The following is a 19,090-nucleotide window of genomic DNA, read 5'->3' on the forward strand; positions in this document are numbered from 1 at the left end:
AATAGGGTGCTAGTAGCGGTGGCCAATGGGAGGGGGGCGCAGGTAGCAGTGAAGCCAATCGGGAGAAAGGCGGGCCTCATCTTCTTTTCTCATTGGGCGAGGGAGCGATGCAGATTAGCCAATCAGCGGCTGCCGTTGCCGCCTGCTCTTAGCCAATGGGCTGCTGCGCTGGGGGGATAGCGGGGGGCTGAGGAAGGGGCTCGGGGGGCGACCAAAATGGCCGCCGCCGCGTGAGGGGCCGGGGCAGGGCGGGCTGGGGCTGGCAGTGGCACGGTGAGGAGCCGCTGCCTCACCTGGGTCGCCTGCCACCGGGAACCAGCCAACAAATAAGAGACAAATCGCCCTCCTCTCTACGGTGGGGAAAAGATAAGTTTTTAAAAGGTAACGGTTCGTTTTTACAGGGCTGTTGCGGTAGCTGAGCGTAACGGTTCTGTCCTCACAGGAGGGCAAGGGATAAAGCAAAGCGCTGCTGGAAAGGTGGGGGCTGGAAAGAAAGGGGGTGGTCAGAGCCACGGCTCCTGTAGAGCTCTGTAAACGAGCAGCAGCTCCTGTGTGAACACGCGCGCACAAAACTAAACCATGAAATAAAATCCTCACAGATTCACTCCCTAAAACAGCTGCTGCAGGTACTGCGCCTGTCCTGTAAGTCCAGCAGAAGCCCGGTAACAGCTGGTTCAGGTAATACTTCTCTTTCCAGTCCTCCCCCCTTTGACTACTGAAAATACCCACTCTGAAGCCCAAATCTAAATACACGTTTCCCTATTTGACCGCGGAAAATAATACTTACCTAGGGAGCCTGAGCAAAAAGCAGAACACGAGAAGTGCAGCACTCCAAAAGCTGTGTACACAAGCAAAATTACACAGAAAAGCCCCTAGAAGGCAAATATCTCCAGAGCAAACCACCAAAGTTAAATCAAGTTTAAAAAAAAAAAAAGTATGCAGAAGCTGTGCAGGAAGTAATAAAGTAAGGGACAGGGGTTTGCTTTTTGTATCTCAGGATAGCATACACACTAGGATTTCTATCCCTTAACATATTTACCTTAAAGTAAGATTTCAGAATTGATAACAGAATTGATAAAGCATACTTTTTCCTGCGGTCATAATACACCAGTTTTCAGGTAGTAATTACAATTATGTCCAGTTAACTTAAAAGCCTTTTCAAAATTGACACACTTCTTGGCATTTCAAGGAAAACAGCATTAAAGTCTTTCTATTGGGAAAGAGAAAATATTTACTGCAGAAGTTCAGTTCATTTCAGAAGAGTGATATAAGGTAGCATGAGTGATTTACTGCTTTCATTATTCAAGTTAAATAAGTCTCCTCCTTTCTGAGCTGTTGAATATAGAGTTATGCTGGCAGAGTGGATTACATTTGATCTATGTACCATGACAAGTACTGAAAATTGTGGGCTTCATTGCTATATTCACCCACTCCTTCCTGAACATAAGAAGAAAGTGTCAATACACGGAGCAGCCTTTGCTCTGTTCCTTCAGCATAAGAAAGCTGAAAGCTGCTCTGAAGATGTAATGAGTATACAGTCTGACACCATGGAAACCAAGATAAACTCCTTTTTAACTCTTTCAACTAATGTTCTGGGTGGGGCACGAGACAAAAATTTTCCTATTCAGGAACATTTTATTTGCATATATCACAGTTCATGACAGGTTTGCATTAACACTAACTGAAGCTTAATTTTTTTTTTTTTTTTAAGCATATGGATGAAATTTTAATCACTGTGGAAGCAAACAACTTAATCTGATTTAATCTGGTTTCTGTATCATTTGAAAAGGAAAGTATTTACATATTGTAATTGTTTCAGAAGAGTAAGATGCGTTTCCTGCATTGCTCAGCAGATAAGCATCTCTGATACCAGCCCAGTCTTTACTCTATGTTTATTTCACATAGTCTGGGAGGCTGGTAACTATACTATAAGAACTTGGACAATGTTTAATAGATTCTGTTCCTTACTGGGATTTCTGTTATCACTTTATTGCAGCCTGCTAGCCTAACCACACCACACCCAAACACAGTCAAACCACCAAGGGAAAAAAAAATATGAAAGAGTGAAACCCCAGAGTTTTCAACCACTGCTTAAAGTACAATGAGTTGTCTTGTTTTGTTTATAGCTTGCTTAATCTCAGGAGTTGTCTGCTGTAGAACCAGGAAGACCCCTCATACAAAAAAAAAAAAAAACCTTAAAATTTACTTGCTGTAAGTTTAGAATTTTGAGTCTAGGACAAAGGAACCTTCTTTATACCATCACGCTAGCATGAGAGGCATCACCACAACTGTAACCTATATTAGAAACCAAATACCAAGTTGCTAACACGTTTCACCAGAAAGTTTAAAAACAAAACCCATGGTCGTGAAGGAAAGTTTTATTTTGCTTGTAATGCCCACATCCTAAGATTAGAGGTATTAAAAGAAATAGCTGCAAAGATGAAGAAAGAAGCAAAACACAAATAGATTTGTACACCCTTAGGAAATCAAGAAAAAAAATAGGCACAAGTTTACATTCATTAGTTTGATATGGCAGAGGAATGTTCAACCGAAGAGGGGTAAATAAAATCCTGCTTTCCCACATCCTTGTATAAGACAGCACAAGTCATGCTTTTCACAGCCATGCTGGTCTTGTAGATACAAGAAGGCAGACTTTTCCTCATATTTTTTTTATTAATATATTTTGGCTTTAAAGATTATAGAGACGCTCCTGGAGCCATGTGGTATAGTCTCTGCATACATACTGAAGTACTGAGTATGTACTTTAACCACTAGTGAAGCTTGTTACAGCAACCTCCACATCAAAATGAAAGTCATGCATATTTGAAGTTCTGTTTAAGCATCAGAAACTAGTGAAGGGTTTTATTTCATAGCTGGTAAGCCATTTCAAATCCCCATCAATGTTAAAATCTCTCAAGTGTCAGCCCAGCATGATTTAACCCCTTGAGAATAAGGGTTCATTATGAAAGTGGCAAATATCTCTTGAGATCTATCCAAATACATCTCATCTGCTGCTAATACTGAAGTAGTTCCTTTGTTAAGCACAATATGTGAGGAAAAAAAGATTTTCTAGTGTCCCCTGACTAAGCTGGAGGGGAAACACTTGCTCAGTCCTAACCTTTTACTCTGCCCTGCAAAGCAGATGAGTTGGTTGCCATTTCAGCCAAGCACGGCTCTGGAAGGGATTAGTGGGAGCAGCCCAAACCCCTGCTCGAGTTCACATCCAAAAGGAGCTGAAGGCAGCGGGAGACAGACCAATACCTCTAAGGTCAGAGAGCTTCTTTCACAGGAATCTCTCCTCTGAACCCGCTGATCTCAACAGTACCCTCTAGAGGCTAAAGCATCTTTCTTTTGCTTTTCATCTCAAGCTAGAGTGGGACTGGGGAGGGAGAAAGCACAGTAATCAAACAGGAATGGGCAGCATAGAGAAGTTTAACATTGTCCCCAAGAAATAGCAAGTCAGTTTGTCTCAGCAGACATCCATGGCTTGTGCAGGAACAAGTTGGTAACGGTGCGTGGAAGGGGCTACAAAAAGCTGCAGATGTTCTTGGGGAACATGCATCTTTACCTTCACTGGAAGGGAAGTACACCCCATGTGGAATAAGGGCTGAGGGAAAGAATAAAACTGTAATACAACTGTCTTCCATTTCATTGATTAGGAATTTACAGTTTTAATTTAAAAAGCTACAATGCACGTTAGCATTTGCTTCACGAGGACCCTGTTTTAGCGTCCTCTCCTGTGATGATGCAAAAAGACCGGAGGCAGCCATCACCATCCTCGGCTGTACACGAAGTGGGCAGGCTGCCCCAAGCACCGAGGCATAAAGACACCCAAAGTACTGAATAAATACACATAAAACAACACTAAAAATCTGAAGTGAACAGCCCTGATTGTTTAGAATTACAACCCATCTTATTACATCAATCTTCACATTTTAGCATCTTTTTAACCACTATACAAAGCTGCTGAAGTTTCTCTTCCTAATAAACCTGCCATACAAGAGCACAAAGCACTATGAAATACTTTTGGCAAAGTAACTTGCTTCCAGAATTGAGCATACTTTCAAATCACAGTTTACATATAACAGGTGTGCCACGCTCACACAACATCCTCTGTTTCCTCTCTCACTACGTGCTGCCAGAAGCCAGACACCTCAGAGACCTTTCCTAGTTCCAGTTGCTCTCTTAAATCCTTCCCATAACAATTTATTTCATGCAGCCTCACTCAGCTCAGCTGCTCCTCACTTCTGCCTCAACATTGTCTTTGTTTATTGCATTAAACATAGTCGTCAGCATAAGACACATTGGTCTGATGTGCTTACAGAACAGATGTTATGTGCTGTGCACTTGCCCTCTTGCAAGCATCCCAGGAGCATTATTTACTCCTTTTACATCCTCTTGTTTACTCTTTCCCTGCTCACTTCCTTCCCACTTTTGCCAGCGGAATCCACATTAGGCATCTGAAGAGGAAGGAAGAAGAAAATTGTATTCTTCAAATCCATGCACTGATTTTCCGCTCCTGTGGAAACTCCAGTTTTTTTTCCCCGGACAAAAATATGGCTAGATAAGATTTGTGCTTTTTATCTGGGACAGCACAAGGGATAACCAATCAATCTGGAGAAAACCAGCAAAGCCCATGTTGTTGTCAAAGTCCCCATTTTCTTCCTCCTGAATACCTCCTCATTCTGAGCCTGGGATTTGGAGCCTCGCGTGGACTAAAACAGGAGAAAGGACAGGAAGGCCCAGGGTGCAGCCTCTGTGGCATTACAATCACAGAGGACTCAGAAAATCTCTGCAAGCGTTGCACAAAAGCCAGGACTTCCAAGTCCAGCACACTCGAATGCTGCTGGTATCCAGTTCAGCACACGATCCAAAGCAGGCAGACTTCAGGAGCCAGCTGTGCTGTCAGCATCACATCGTGTGAGAAGAGCCCATCTCAGCACTACGAGGACATAGATACACATGCATTTGCTATATAACCAAAACTATATTATGTTTCTCAGGATAAACAAAATAAATAAGAGTTGTTTCCTCTCTAGCAGCTTGATCCCAGTTCCCCAGCTACCTGCACACAATCTCTTGTACATCACATCCAGCTGAACGTGTCTTCTTGCCTTGTGCGTAATAGGAACGAGCACCACAGAACGCCAGTTCTACACCAGTTCCCTCTGCTTGTGTACTTCACACCCTGCACCTCCTACCCAGTGAAAACTGCTGCTGACTAATTCTGAAATACAGCAAGGCACTTGGATGGATGTTAAAGACTTTGTGCATGCACAGGCAGGATGCAAATCCTCCCCCTCCTCCTGCTAGCTTGCCTTAAGGGCAAACGTAGACCTCAGCAATCTCCTAAGGAAAGATGACCACAGCACAGAGCAAGTCACCTGGCCTGTGAAGAACAGCAACACAGAGGGAACAGACCAACTTCCTTAGAGCTTCAGACCGCTTACAGAAGTCTGCGTTTTACTTCAGTGCTTTACAGAACTATTTCTTCCTCCCTGGGAAAAAAAATCCTTGCTAGTCACATTACATGTGCTAAAATATGTAAAGTAAAATCAGCAGTAATGTCAGTGGAAATACAGCAGAGAAATGGTTATAATAAAAATCCCAAAGCAGAATAAACCTTGAGAAGCTACAGGTCAAGTGGAGAATTTACCAGTGATATTCCTGCACCCCACACAATCATAAACATCAGGGATCGTCTATCTGCCAGGTAACACACAGGCAGCACAGGTACATATGTTGCCCTATTCATGATATTTGGGCAAAAATCTCAGCCCAGACAGTTCGTGGGTTATGACACATTAAAAATAATAATAAAAAGGAGGGCGGAACAAAGAAGAAATTCAAACCAGAAGCTGGCAAGTGGTCCTGGATCCATCCCAGCAAACAGTACTGGCTACAAAAAGCAGAAGGTCCCACCAGGTTGCTGCGTGTTGAGATAGTCTCGTGGCCACCACTGAACATTGCAGGTAGTTTTATCCAACTCCAGGAGGAAAAGAGTCCTTGTACAAAACCGTTTTCCTCCTCTGACTGACATCAGATGAGCTCCTTCAGTGGCTCGTTTTCACCAGGAAGGGTGCCGTTCATCTCGGGGGAGCTCTCGGTGCCCAGATATCCCAAGAGGATCTCACTGCGCCGCCGCGACAGCTGCAGGATGTCTTCTGCCAGCAGCTGCACCGTTGTGTACCTCACATTGTCGAAATCAAACATGTCCTTCAGATATTGCACTATCTGGTGCTGCAAAGAGAAGAGGAAGGCTTACAGTAAGGAGAGCTTCTCTCACACCTGCCAATACCACCTGCCTGGATGGCAGCAAGCAGAGAGCCCCAGGAGGAATTTTGTGCGTCTGCATCCAAGCAGACCTCAGGCTGGGTATTACCTTTGTGGCTAACTCCCCTCCTGCCTCTGAAACAGGACAGCAGAGCTCCTGAAATTCTGAATGCTGATGTCCATGGCAATATCCATGCAAACATTTAATGAATGCAGCAGCATCCACCTCTGATGATTTTATCCATGGGCTTTAAGACCAAGTATGTAACCCTTATGATACCATGTACTTGGACAATGTATTCTCTCAACATATGCATATGCACCCTTAATCTCTTCCAATACTAATTTATCAATTTATATAAAATTGATCTCATCACACATTTTCTTGCTATCAGTCATGGTAAACCACATTGGGAATTCTATCAATCTGAATTCAGTGATCTGCATCTCAAAAACCAGTCGTTTTTTAGAAGGCTTTTATACCGAGCCAAGTTTCTTAATACCACGTCAGTCAAAGCCAGCCATCAAAAGCACACAGCTGTAGCTTGAAGCCAAGAGCCTGCAGGACTCCCACACAGACCAGGTACAGAAAAGCCACCTTACCTTGAAGAAACCACAGACTTCAGAGAGCTGCTGCTTGGGCCCCAGAAAACCAAAGGCTAGAACAGGACTGACATGCTCCGATACGGAGTAGAAATGAGAGATAAAGCCATCTGGTACCTGTCACAAGGAGGGGAGGAATCAGTTCTCAGGCAGAATCAGCAGCTTATTCCATATTAACCACCAGTTTCTGTGCCAAAAAGCGCTATGCTTCAGCAACTAAAGAGCTGCCTAAAACATCTCTTCGTGCAGAACTACATTTATGTTTCAGGTTCCTCGAAGGAGGACTGGAGATTTCTATTTTCATGTTTCTAAACTACTCTTTCAGGAGAAAAATAAATAGAAGGTGGCCACCAGGCAGTTTTTATAAACACTTTATGATCTCCAAACTAAGCCAGGCAAGGGCATGCAAATACCTAAGATGGAGGTTCTGCATGACAACACCAATGCAGCTTCCAGAGCACTCACTGAAGCTAGTCCCTGGTCAGCACCGGGAAGCCATGAGCCACTCACTGCACCACCAGCAGGGAAACTGCAGCTCAAGAGCGGTCCCTTGTTGCTTGGTGTCTGTGACCATTCCTACGGTACTGAGTGGGGAGAGGGAACACCAGGCAGGGAACACTGTCTTTTGAATCCTCACATTAAGGAAGACTGAGAATAAACTCAGAACGGTTAAACACTGGCATTGCACTGGAGCAAAGAAACGACAGTGGGACCCCAGCACTCCAAAGCATCGGAGAGGACGCAGTTCAGTTCATTCTTATACCATTAAGATTTATTTTGTATTTCATCAAGATCTAGGTGATAGCTTTTCAGCTTCATATGCATTAGGTTATTTCCCTTTCAATTCATTTCGCTTACCATCAGAAGCCTCCTTTTTGCTTTCAGAACCGACCAACAGGCAGTTGCTAGGGCCTACAATTAACAGAGAGAGACCATCACTCGCTGGGATTACTTTTCAGAAGAAACCAGTTTACCAACACATTCCCATCAAAATATCAAAGCAGGCCCTCTTGTGCCAACAACTCTACAGTGAGTTAAATAATCTGTGTGAACTGGAGGCCGATTTGTCCACTCCAGACAAGCAGAAGTGTTTCTGAAGATCGCTAATACGATCTGGCACAGCTGCCAAATGCCCCAGAACGCAGACAGTAAGCAGACAGCTGTTGAAAGGTGCCTCCCAGCCATCTTCTGTCTACAAAATTGATGCCCTATGCATGCAGTTGGCGGCCAGGACTAGAGGAAAGCGCTGCTATTTGAGCCTCAGTGTCTGCTGAGGTACCCCCAGAAGGACTGGCCAGCTGCAAGACAAACATCACCCATGTTTCTCCCTACATTTTGATCCTCTCATTCATGAAGATACACGCTGTCATCTTTTAACATCTCCATATCATCACTGATAACAGCCACTGCAGAGAGTTTATCGGAAGCAGCCAGATGCCTTCAAAAGAAGGAAAGCTTTCCTGTAAACAATTTACTTGTACCAGAAGGCTGTTGCTTAGAGCTTCAGGAAAGCGTGGCATTTCTAAAGAGGAGATGCAGCTCAGCTAAGCCAGCCCTTTTCTAGCTTTGGCAGCGTGGTCTCAAAGTGGGCGCGAGGAGTGCCTGGGTAACGCACCGTCTCCTTAAAGCTGTCGGAGAGCCAGCGGTTGCGCAGCACGGCCAGCACGGAGGAGGGTGGATTCTCCAGGTCCTCAAAAGCATCCATGAGGATAAAGTCCAGCACAATATCAAAGAAGCTCATGCACACCACCTGTCAGAGAGCAGAACAGTGTGTAAAGGAAACAGGCTTTAAAAAATAAAAAAGCAACTTTGAAGCAATAAAACAGAATGAACTGAATTTTGCCACCAACACAGAAGGACTGAACTGGGTTCGTTCAGTTCACTGGCCTGATCCCAGAGAGGGGCTGAACAACAGGCTTGCTATTCCTGAGCCCAGAAAAAGTCCAGTCAAAAGGGCAAGCAAACCTTACAGAGCTACAGACACTAGCTTGGGCCCTCTAGAAAGAGATGTTTGGGTTTTGATTGTTTTGTTTTTCTGTTTTTTTTTTTTGTTTGTTTGTTTTTAAACACAGTGGTGCTGACATTGCTGAAAGCTTGCCATGAAGTTTAACACCCCACCAGCCAGTTTTCCCCTTGCCCTCCTTCACAATGTACAATTCCAAAATAATCACGTTTTCAGCAGTCCTTTCAGTCCCGGGCTGTTCCTACACAGCCGTTATTTTCCAGCTCATCTATAACTCTTAGGGAGAAAGCCTTTACCAACCCCTCTTCCCTCCAGCTCCTGCTGGGTGGTTGGCCAGGTCTCTGGCTTCAGCGCGTAGTGCAGCATCTCCTCGTAGCTTTCCAGAAAAGCTTTGGGATTCTGGAAGAGCAGAGAAACAAAACACTTCAGAAGGTAAAGCAGCTGCAGGCACGTTACCCCAAAGGCTGACCACTACTTTGAGCTAACAAACATCAACACGTGCAACACCCATACGCTTTGTGCGGAAAGAGAAGGTTTATTTCTGGGAGGCAGAGAGGGCCCCAGGCTGTGACTTAAAACACTTAGGTTGCTCATCTCTCTTCAAAGAAGAGGTTAGAGACACCTATACACAAACCAAGTCCAGTAAGAGACTAACGCTGGGCAAGTGACTCCCTTTTTAGGGGATAACCAGTGGCTAAGTTGGTGATCTGAGAATGGGTATGCAGCTGATGCAAAGGTTTCGTGATCATTTCCCTTTCCAGTATTTCTTGATGGTGCATTCTGATTCTTCTGATGTATTCTGTAACCTCTGCTCTCTCTATAATGTGTGTCAAACTGTGTTCAGGAGCTGCAGAGAGCCTCTTTCAAGAGAATTTGGTTAAACAACGCTTAAAAACAGACATTTTGTTTCTCACAATGGCCACCAGCATACAGATGAAGCTTTCTCCTTTCAACACACTAGGAAAATTGTGGGTTGGGGTGGAGCAACAAGCGTCCCCATGTTCACAAGACACAGCTGAGCCACTGTCAAGCTTCCTACCTTTTCAGCCTTTGTCATCAGTCCTATCACCATTTGCTTCCCAACCTCCCCAAAAAACAGCTGATTGCTTTCATCCTCCAGCAGCTCCTGCAAAGGGAACAGAAGGCTCCGTAAGTGGGAGCAGCAGCTTCTGGGCAGCTCTGAAATTTCCAAACTTTCACTTCCCAGAACTAAAACAGCAAAGCAGCCAGGTAAACACCACCAAAGCTGGGCACAGGGGCCAGGGGATGCTCTTCCCCTCCAAATGAAATCAATCAAGACAGGATTACAAAAGTTAAGCAAGGGGAGCTTGGGCTGTTTCTTTTACTTGCTCTAGAGGGGCAAAGACTTCATTCCTGCTTGAATGCAGGAGAACACGCCAGAAAAGATGTACTATGGGAATGCAGGAGCCACGAGGAAGGCCAGCCTCAAGCCGCTCGCTGAGACATTCTCACCTGGAAGGCCTGCCTGACGCAGTGCAGCTTCGCAAGGAAATCCTGGTCACTGTAGCAGCCGAGGAGCTCAGTCCTAAAAGGAAAGGGGAAGGACTGCATAAATATCAGTTCTCCTGGCATCCATGATCCTAACAACAATGCTCCTCTATAAAAATATCCCAGTCTCTGCCTAGGAGAAAGTAACAACTTCATTCCCTTTGTACATCTCCTTGGAGGACCACAGCACCCATGCTAAGGCTGTTAGAGCACAGGACTGTGCAAGCCAGCCACGAAGAACAATTACACTCCTCATCACTGATTTCCTGAGATAATTACCCTTTCTTACCATACGTGTCCAGAAAAAAAATAAGGATTGTTCCCTGGGAAGTCCAAACAAGCAGGAAAGATACTAAAAGCTTCCTGCCCCAAAGGGTTATTCTGGTTATAGGGCTGCTCAAAAGCAAGTAATACGTTCACACTCAAAGGGGCCGTGACACCAGGACCCACGACTCCAGATGGCACTCACCTCAGCGTCCGGCACGCAACCTTCCCTTCTTTCACTAACTGCAGAGCTTCTTCATATGCCGCCACTGGCTTCGAGAGATGGAATGGTATTTCCTCAAAGTGAAGGGAGTCAAAGAGCTGTAAAGGTGGCAAGAGACATGGGAAAAAAAACAAGTGATCTCTAATACCTGCAAATACCCAGACGCTGCACACAGGCACGATTTACCTTCTTCAACTGGGAAACTTTTGTTAGTCCCAATTATTTCATGCAGATAGTTCTTTTCCCACCAGTTTCAAAGCTGCCTCAGCTCTGACAGCTCAATATCCCCTAAAATTACACAACCAAGCCACATTACGTTAGATTTACAGTATTTTCCTAGCTGTTGTGGCATGTTTTCTAAGGTAGATTGGAAAATGACATGTAAATGTTGGTTGGAGAGGACCCCCAGAGATCCCTAGGCCAACTTCACACTTGGAGTAGCACTGTTGCCCACACTAGATCAGGTCAGATGTGGTTTGTTCTGGGAAGCCCTGAAAGCCTCCAAGGAATGAGATCCCCTGACCTTCCCGGGGAGGGCTGCACCATGCCCCTCATGAAAAATCTTTCCTAATATCCACCCAGCTCCACATTTTATCATCTTCCTCTACTAAGATATGTTTAACCCTGCCGTCTTTGTGGCTCCCCTCCAAGCAGCTGGTCTGCTACCCACAGCTGAAACTGAAGTCACCTCTGCTGCAGAGAAGAAGGAGTCCTCAGAAATGGAGCTGTCCTCATCATCCGTCCGAAGCCGTAACGACCCATCCGTCAGTGGCAGCATTAAGGTCTTCTCTGGATGTGGGAAAGAAGCTGCATGTGTTGGAGGTTACAGACCGCTAGTCCTCTTAGCCACTGTGCTTTCTCTTCCGCCTGCCCACCCCTCAAAAAGTGCTGTCACCATTTCATCGCCTGGCTTATGGAAAAAGACAAAAGCATAGGAAGGAAACTGCCAGCTCACCCAGATCCAGCAGCATGCTGTCCGATGGAAGCGAAGACCCAAACTCTTCCTGGAGGTGGTAGGCTCGGTGCAAGAGGGACTCCAACTTCTCTGCAAACTCCCTTTTCTGGGACTCCTCCTTGAACATACATAAATGGCACACTTAATTAGTCAGCTGGGCAGGAACAGACTGACAGCACAAACACGGGAAGAAATTTTCAGTCAAATAGGATTTACAGTTCGCAGATTAAATGATGAAAGAGAACTTAATCCTAAGATACAGCTAATAATGCAAGGGAAGGAAAGCTTCTATACAGCCTATTCAAACCCTCTGGCATTTTTAGCTTCACAATTTCATTTTCCTGATAAAAACAAGTGGAGGAAAGAACTTTAACCTGCCATCCAGAAAAACAGGTGTTTTTATAGATCACTTAATTCTCCTGACTTGTGACTTTAGCCTAATTTCAAGAGGGAATCACATCAGAAAACCTGCGTTGAATACAGCAGAGTATCCAGAACTGGATAACAGAGTAAGAGTCCTTGGGTTAAGGTGCTGGGCATAAGCAAAGTTTGCTGTAAGCATGAGTGGACAGACAAAAAGGGGGAGAAAAATAAGACTTACACAGCATCTTGCCTTCATGCCCCTGTGTCTGCATGAGTATCTCACCCAGTAGATAGAAGCATTAACAAGAAGCACAAAATCTATTTTGATAATGAATCAACTGTTTAAGTCAGTTGTAGAAACACTACAGGACAGTTCAAGAAGAGACAGCAAGGAGAGAATCCAGATTTGATTTGGATAATTTATCCACCACAAAAGGCCATACATGTACTACACCAAGGCCTAGGAACATTCTTAGCTCCTACCAAGTTACCACTTGGCTTTAGTCATTAACACAGGCAGCTGGTCCTGCTTCTACTCAGCTCCCTAGGAAATCCTAATGACTACCAAGATTTCCACTTTCAGCACATTATAGAATTAGACACAACGGTGCCAGGCAAAAAGCTATTTCTTCCTTCCTCTCAGGTGCTGTGTTTGTTGCAGCCTTTTCCTCCTGCAATCTCTACTGCTCAAGAACTTGCATGACAGTGACTGACATGATCTGGAAGGTGGGCAGAAAGCTGAAGAATGAGGGGGAGAGACTTATTAGAAAGAAAAAAAAAGAAAAATTAAGAATTCGCCCACTCACGCTACATAAGGAAGCCAAAAATATAGACAGCTCTTAAACATCGTCTAACCCAGCTCTGCCCTCGATTTGCTCTTCTTCCACCGGCCTGCAATGACTCCTCCTAGCAGCCTGGCCGGCCTTTCAGCGTGTTCCCCAGCTGCCAAACACAAAAGGGAAACGTGGGGACCTACCTCTGGGATGCTCTCGGACAGGGTGTCTTGGTGCTTCCTGCTGTCCCAGGGCACAGGGGTGCTAGTGCTAGCACTGTCCCGCTGCCGGATGGTCAGCGCCTGCTCCCACTTCTGCAGGGCCTCCTCGAACAGCTCCATGCCTGGCAATGCAACCAAACAAGCCCTGAGATCCTCGGGCCATGTAGGAACAAAGCCATACATTGAGTCTGCTCGCTCAGATAACCCAGTAAAGCGGGAACCTTCTCCTCAGCTGATGAGAAAGGATACATGCATCCTATTTCTTTCCCTTTAAAATACGGTTTTATTTGGAATAGAGGTTCAAAAGAACATCCCCAAACCGATTAAAATATTGTGTTATTTTCATGTTTTTTTCAAAGTGCTGTTCTCCACACGAGATGAACCTGATGCTCAATGAGTAGTATTTTGGCAGTAAATTGTTTGCTGAGAAAAAAAGAAAAGTCTCTTTATGTGAAGGTGGGATTTTGTAACTACCGAGCGACTGAGTTCAAGTAGAGGACGGAAGAGAGCTGCCTATTAGAGCACAAAGGTGCAGCCACATGATGCTGGTGATGCTCTGTGTAACTTCACGCTGTGTATTTGTTCTTGCAGGGACAACCCCGACCTGGTGATGTTCCCCTTGTGCTCGTTTACCTTGCACGTAGAGGCTCTCTGCGCTGGAATCACCCCCAGCTCCATCCCCCATTGCCTGGGCCTCCCACGTCCCTGCTGCTGCTGGTGTTGGACTCGAAGAGTTCACTGCTACCATCTGCAGGAAGGGAGCAGAAAGCAACAAATGCCTGTTGAAATGCTGATTGCCTTGGAGAGGTTAAGCCCCTTGTCTCAGAAGGGGAAGTTATCAGCAGTTACCACCCACCTCCTGCTTAGGTTCACACCACACTGCCCAGAGCTGCAAGGTGCTGAGAGGAGAGGTGAGAAGTCCTGCCCTTCCCCACCCAGCACCATGACAAAAAGTCGTGGGAAACACCTTCCCCACCAATTTACAGCAAAGCTTCCTTAGGAAACGGTGAGGCGTGCAACTGGGAGCACAAGTAGGACAGCACTGATGGAGGCGACAGCCTGAGAAAGCTCCAAAGCACCACTACAACAGCAAGGGTTTTGGTGCAACTGGCATGTCAGCCCCAGCTTTCTGCACAAAAGCACATTGGAAGCTGGGGTAGCAACCACAAAAAAAAAAAAAAAAAAAGAAAAAGGAGCAGTTTATCAGCAAAAATACAGCGGAGGACTTTGGCCAAGGGAAATTCCAGCTTTCCTTGTAACCAAACCTTCTTGTGCGAGGGCTGAACACCAAGATCCACAATGCAAACAGCCAGCTTTCTCAAATTTCGCCCTAGTGCATGAATGTCTTCTCAGGTCTGACACAATAAAGTGCCGGGCTCGGGTACTCCCAGTGACCGGTGTTTTCATAGTGTTTTTCACACAGCTTTGAGAAAGATGCCCAAATGGGAGCCTGATGCTAGAGAAAAAGCTACAGTAAGTGGCTGGTGGATGAGCTCTTGCCCTGCCTCCATCAATTCATCTCTGTGGCATGGCAATAAATCACGCTGAGATCCAGGCCTGCAAATCAGTAACTCGCTGCTGCTGACTTATTTACTAGATGACAACGCTCGGGAAGCCAGACAGGGCAGCAGGGAGAACCTGCAGCTGCGTGAAGGATGAAGGATGTGCCGTTTTCCCATCAAGTAAAATAAAAGCAATGAGGACAACGTGGCAGAAGTTCCTTCCCACGCAATAAAGGGGGTACAGGAACGGATTTCTCTGCATGGATATGATCACCCATGCACCAGCAGCGGAAAAAGGAATGTAGGTAGTTTATCTCAAGTGCACCAGCCTTCAGCAGCACAAACCCTGTGGCTTCTCCTTTCCCACAGTGGTCTGGGAAAGTGAATGGATGCGAGTCCCTGAAGGGGAGGAGGCCAGGAATGGACACAGCGCGGTCTGCACCAAGACAACACGTCCCATCGCAGCCAGTTACCCCAGGGGAATACTGGGGCAGGCTGCACGCCCAGCGCCGTGTCGGCACTGCCGCCTGCTGGAGACACACTTCGGCCAGCACCGGTTTTTGGCAACTTTTCTGCTGCTTGAATCGTCACAGCACGCTAAAATAAAGCGATGCCTGCATAGTGCACGGGTTGGCTGACCGACAGCTGCCTTCAAAGGGGGAATTTTTCCCCTTCCTGCCCCAGCATCGCTAACTAGACACCAAGAGGGGTTTTGTGGGACGTTGTGGTGTAGGAAGCTGCTGTTACAGCAGGAACGTGCGAGGCTTTGAGCAATGGGGATGTAAAACAGGCCTTGAAGGCACGAACACTCCCCGGCGCTTCCGCCTCTGGTCTCTGAAGAAAAGTGGATATGAGCAGCGACGGCTTCTGCTTGGTAAAGCTTGAATTACCTGTATTTAGAGGCTGTTCTTGGGAGGCGGTAAAACTGCTAAGCTGTGTTCTCACCCTGCACTGTTTCATTAGCAGAGCTACCTGGTTTTGGTAGTCCACTTGGTTTTAAGAACCAACCAACCTGTGAGCAGCCTGTACGGAGGCAGGAGGGCTGCACTGGCACAAGAGCTGCTCGACCACCCAAATCTCCACCACAGAGGGGCAGAGAGCCCCAAGGAATCACAGCCACGTCCCACACAAGTCCCTCCTGCGACCCCTCAGTGGCCGAAGACACGGGATAGACCCTAGGGTGCTCCTGGCCACAGGAAGATGCTGCTCTGATTTCAGGTGCACGCCTGCCCCAGACAACTCCAGACCGTCGCTGTTCAGTTCTATCAGAGCCTGTCCTCCAATTACACTGAACCTCGTCTGCTCCAAAGGTTTTGGCATCGTCCCTCAGCCAGCACAAGCCCAAGAACCTGATGGTCTCGTTACACGGAGGTGCGCCCACATCTCCCAGCCCATCTGAGAAGACCCTTACCGAGGCGAGGCTGTGGGAGGAACTGGAATGTTTGCTGGGCTCGATGGACGATATCCCGCTGAGCGTGTCATTGCTCTTGCTGCCGGGACTCTGGACTCTCTTGCTGGAGTACCCTGCAGTTGGGAAGGTCACACAAAAACAGGGTTTTAGATGTGCTGGCCTGTGACTGCAGAAGATGGAGACACGCTCCCCTGTCCCAGCAAGCACTGTTGGTTGTGAGGTCCCTGCAAACTTCAGCAGTCATGGGAAAACCTGGTACAAAGCAGAACAGTTTCACTGCACCTGTGAATTAGGGAGGGGACCAGCACCCTGTGAAGCGTGACTGCAGCTAGGCAAAGCAGCATCCGATACCTAGGAACAAGTAATAGATCTCCTATGTGCTCTATTTTGCTCTGAGACATTAAAAATCTGCTATCAGTGGGGGCTTGAGGCTGAGGATTGAATATTTATTCACCGCCTTGGGTGGCAGGAGGGGAGCACAAACGGAAAGCAGCAAGGAGAAACTCCTCCAGCTCCCCCCAGGCTGGGCAGAGCACGGACGCAGCAGCTGCCAGCAGACAGCAGTGCTCCCGTGGTCATTACGAAGCACACATACCGATTTTCATGTTTTACAACGCAAACGCTTTATTCCCACAGTGCTCTGCCGAGGAGCTGGGTCAGTCATACCCCAAAATCAATACAAGCAGGTGAAGCTGCCCAAGGTCCAGGAGCCCCGGCAGCATGGGAAGGACACTCCCAACTCCCCAGCCTGGCCAAGGCCACCTCCCCTCCGCCCTCCGCCCTGGCAGAGGCGGCTGCACGCAGCACCCACGGGCCAGGCATCACGCTGGCACCTCCACAACCAATACACAGCCAGGTCACGGCGTGCCCCAGACCGTTATCATCAGGGAAGCGTGGCGAAACAGCTCCACAGTCCTTCTGGGGCAGGGGGATGGGAGCTACAAACCTTGGGGAAAACCTCAGGGTCGCTTCCACACACACACAGGCTTTGAGCTCAGGGTCTCTCCCGTTCCTCCTGTAACCCCGTGCCCACAGCACGGTGCTGCAGGTCTGTAATCCCACTCCACATCAACGCACTGCACAAATTGTTTTGCTTTCCCCCCCACCCACTTGCCAGGAATGTCCCCTGGTCCCATCGCCACCTTTACACCCTCTTTCTTTGGATGCTATTTTAGCAATGTTCTCTTTGCTGCCTCACTACAGGGTTTGGGGGACTCTCCCTTTTTACAAGACCAACCTTTCTTCACGGAAGAGACCCTTCTCGTTGGCAGGATGGGCACTGTGATGCCTCCAGGCTTAAAGCCACACTTGTCTGGAGCAATCTGCTTCTTTCGACGCCGACGCCGCTTCAGCTGATGAGCTGCAAGAGCCAAGGCAACCGTCCCGAGAGCTGTAGCAAACAGCACCTTACGTAGGCCTGGGGAGAGCCGCAGCTGAGAGAAGACAGACTTTAAACACAAAAGATATGAAAGAGCAACAATGAAAAACCAATTCCGCCACCCTTTTTTCCTTTTAAGCAGTTGTTAAAAATAAGGTGCCCAAAACGTATCTTGGCATTCCCCCTCCCAGCCCCAGAACCCCTCTCATTATCTGCTACACAACCTAACAGCAGGGAAGCTGCACAGCATGGATCAAACCTGGAGAACTTGGTTCTCATCACCAAAGCACGCTGCAAGATTTGCATGCAACCCACAGCAGATGAGATGTGAGATAACCCAAGTTGAGCCCCAAAACCCTCATGTGTAGCTGAGCTTTATTGCTCTAGGCGTTGCATTAATACAAGCAGGAAATATATTAATAATCTTTAACGATAACTAGATTTTTTTAGTGCCTTTGAAAAAGGGCAAGGTCACAGAGGGATGTTGGAAGCCCTTCTCTCCCTACTCCACATCCATCCCCACTACCCTGGCCTCTGTGCAACTCTTACAAGCTGCCACATTCCCCCAGCATCACCCCACCGTGCCTCTGCAAAGACTCAACTAACGCAGGTTCTTCTTTCTCTGCAGACAACCCTCAAAGAGAAAACCCAAGGAACCACCCAGGAAAGCCTCTTCTGCTCGCTGTACCTGCCCAAACGTCGTGTAAACAAACACAGGGATCTCTGCCACGGTCATTGCCAAGGCCTGGATGATGGACATTCCCTCGGTCCTTCTAAATGCCATGGCTGAGCGAGGACCTCAGCACCTCTGGTAGCCACAGGTGGGAAGGATACTTCTGGATGCTGCGTGAGCCGCTCACAGGGAAATGCAGCTTTCCTCCGACATCGGGCTCAGAGTCCTGAGGTCAGCCTTCGTGCAGCAATCCTCCTGAAGAAAGAGGAAAAAAAAATGAGGTGAGCGAAGGCACGCGCAACCTGCCCCTCCTTGTACTGAACTTCACAAACAACGCCAGCTCACTCAAAGCAGCAACGCTGCTACAGCCAGGAGATTTAAAGCACCTCCTCACCAACAGCAGCACCTTTTGCTTCTCCTAAGCACAGGGGCAGATTCCCAAACTACTCTAAAGCAGCAGCGCCATCCTTGCACTCAATAGCTGCAACCGTGCCAGAGATTTCCACGTGCCCCAGAATTGGCTGCACATGGTTGGAGGGACTTTTTGTCAGTCCCCATACAAAAATATATAAATAGATAAAACTCTGCTGTCCCTCAATTCCTGTGGCTGCGTCAAAGCTCTGCTCAAGAACTCCCAACCAAAGGCTGCTTCCCCAAGCGGCTTCAAAGCTGCCAGAGTTTACACAGCGCTCTGCTGGGCGCTGGGAAGCAGGGACATGCTTCTTGTCAAGGACAGAGCTACAAAAGAACGCGCTGCAACGCGGGAGGTGTCTTTTAAACGCCACAAAGTTATAAACACTTCGGGCCTGCTCACCCAGCCTTTACAGCGAGCTGCCTCTGCTGCAACACGGAGACGCTGCCCTTAGCCACGTAGGGCCGTGCTCCAGCCCGCGGGGCTCTGGTGTCTTCACGCACCGACACGACAAACCCATCCTGCGGTCCAAAGCCACGTGAGAGCTCCCTGCGTCTACCTGAGCGC

The 19,090-nt window shown here is 47.3% G+C and overlaps 1 protein-coding gene and 1 long non-coding RNA gene across 6 annotated transcripts; one reads left to right on the forward strand and one right to left on the reverse strand.

The window, feature by feature from the left end:
- The first annotated feature begins 34 nt into the window (after window positions 1-34).
- On the forward strand, window positions 35-18,198 carry LOC106047300 (uncharacterized). Of its 3 annotated transcripts, none has more exons than XR_010826096.1 (4): window positions 35-381; window positions 618-678; window positions 13,739-17,765; window positions 18,067-18,186. It is a non-coding gene; the product is annotated as an uncharacterized lncRNA (long non-coding RNA). The 3 variants fall into 3 exon arrangements; XR_010826095.1 differs by having other exon boundaries at window positions 36-381; window positions 13,739-17,594; window positions 18,067-18,198; XR_001213675.3 differs by lacking the exon at window positions 18,067-18,186 and having other exon boundaries at window positions 36-381; window positions 13,739-17,108; window positions 17,264-17,397.
- MIGA2 (mitoguardin 2) lies at window positions 613-18,282 on the reverse strand. 3 transcript variants are annotated; one of them, XM_013198707.3, is made up of 15 exons: window positions 18,127-18,282; window positions 17,298-17,493; window positions 16,061-16,173; window positions 13,781-13,895; window positions 13,130-13,269; window positions 11,791-11,908; window positions 11,524-11,642; window positions 10,818-10,933; window positions 10,313-10,385; window positions 9,879-9,965; window positions 9,140-9,238; window positions 8,492-8,626; window positions 7,735-7,788; window positions 6,877-6,993; window positions 613-6,240 (listed from the first exon to the last, which is right to left on the reverse strand). In XM_013198707.3, exons 1-15 carry the CDS (start codon window positions 18,220-18,222, stop codon window positions 6,040-6,042), a joined length of 1,779 nt encoding a protein of 592 aa, XP_013054161.2. In that variant the 5' UTR covers window positions 18,223-18,282; the 3' UTR covers window positions 613-6,039. The 3 variants fall into 3 exon arrangements, with proteins under 3 accessions (XP_013054161.2, XP_013054162.2, XP_013054160.2); XM_013198708.3 differs by having other exon boundaries at window positions 11,524-11,624; window positions 17,298-17,508; window positions 18,127-18,278; XM_013198706.3 differs by having other exon boundaries at window positions 17,298-17,508; window positions 18,127-18,278.
- Between the last annotated feature and the right edge of the window lie 808 nt (window positions 18,283-19,090).

This window comes from Anser cygnoides, chromosome 20, assembly GCF_040182565.1.
Source record: "Anser cygnoides isolate HZ-2024a breed goose chromosome 20, Taihu_goose_T2T_genome, whole genome shotgun sequence".
In the NCBI taxonomy this organism is placed as follows: Eukaryota; Metazoa; Chordata; class Aves; order Anseriformes; family Anatidae; genus Anser; species Anser cygnoides.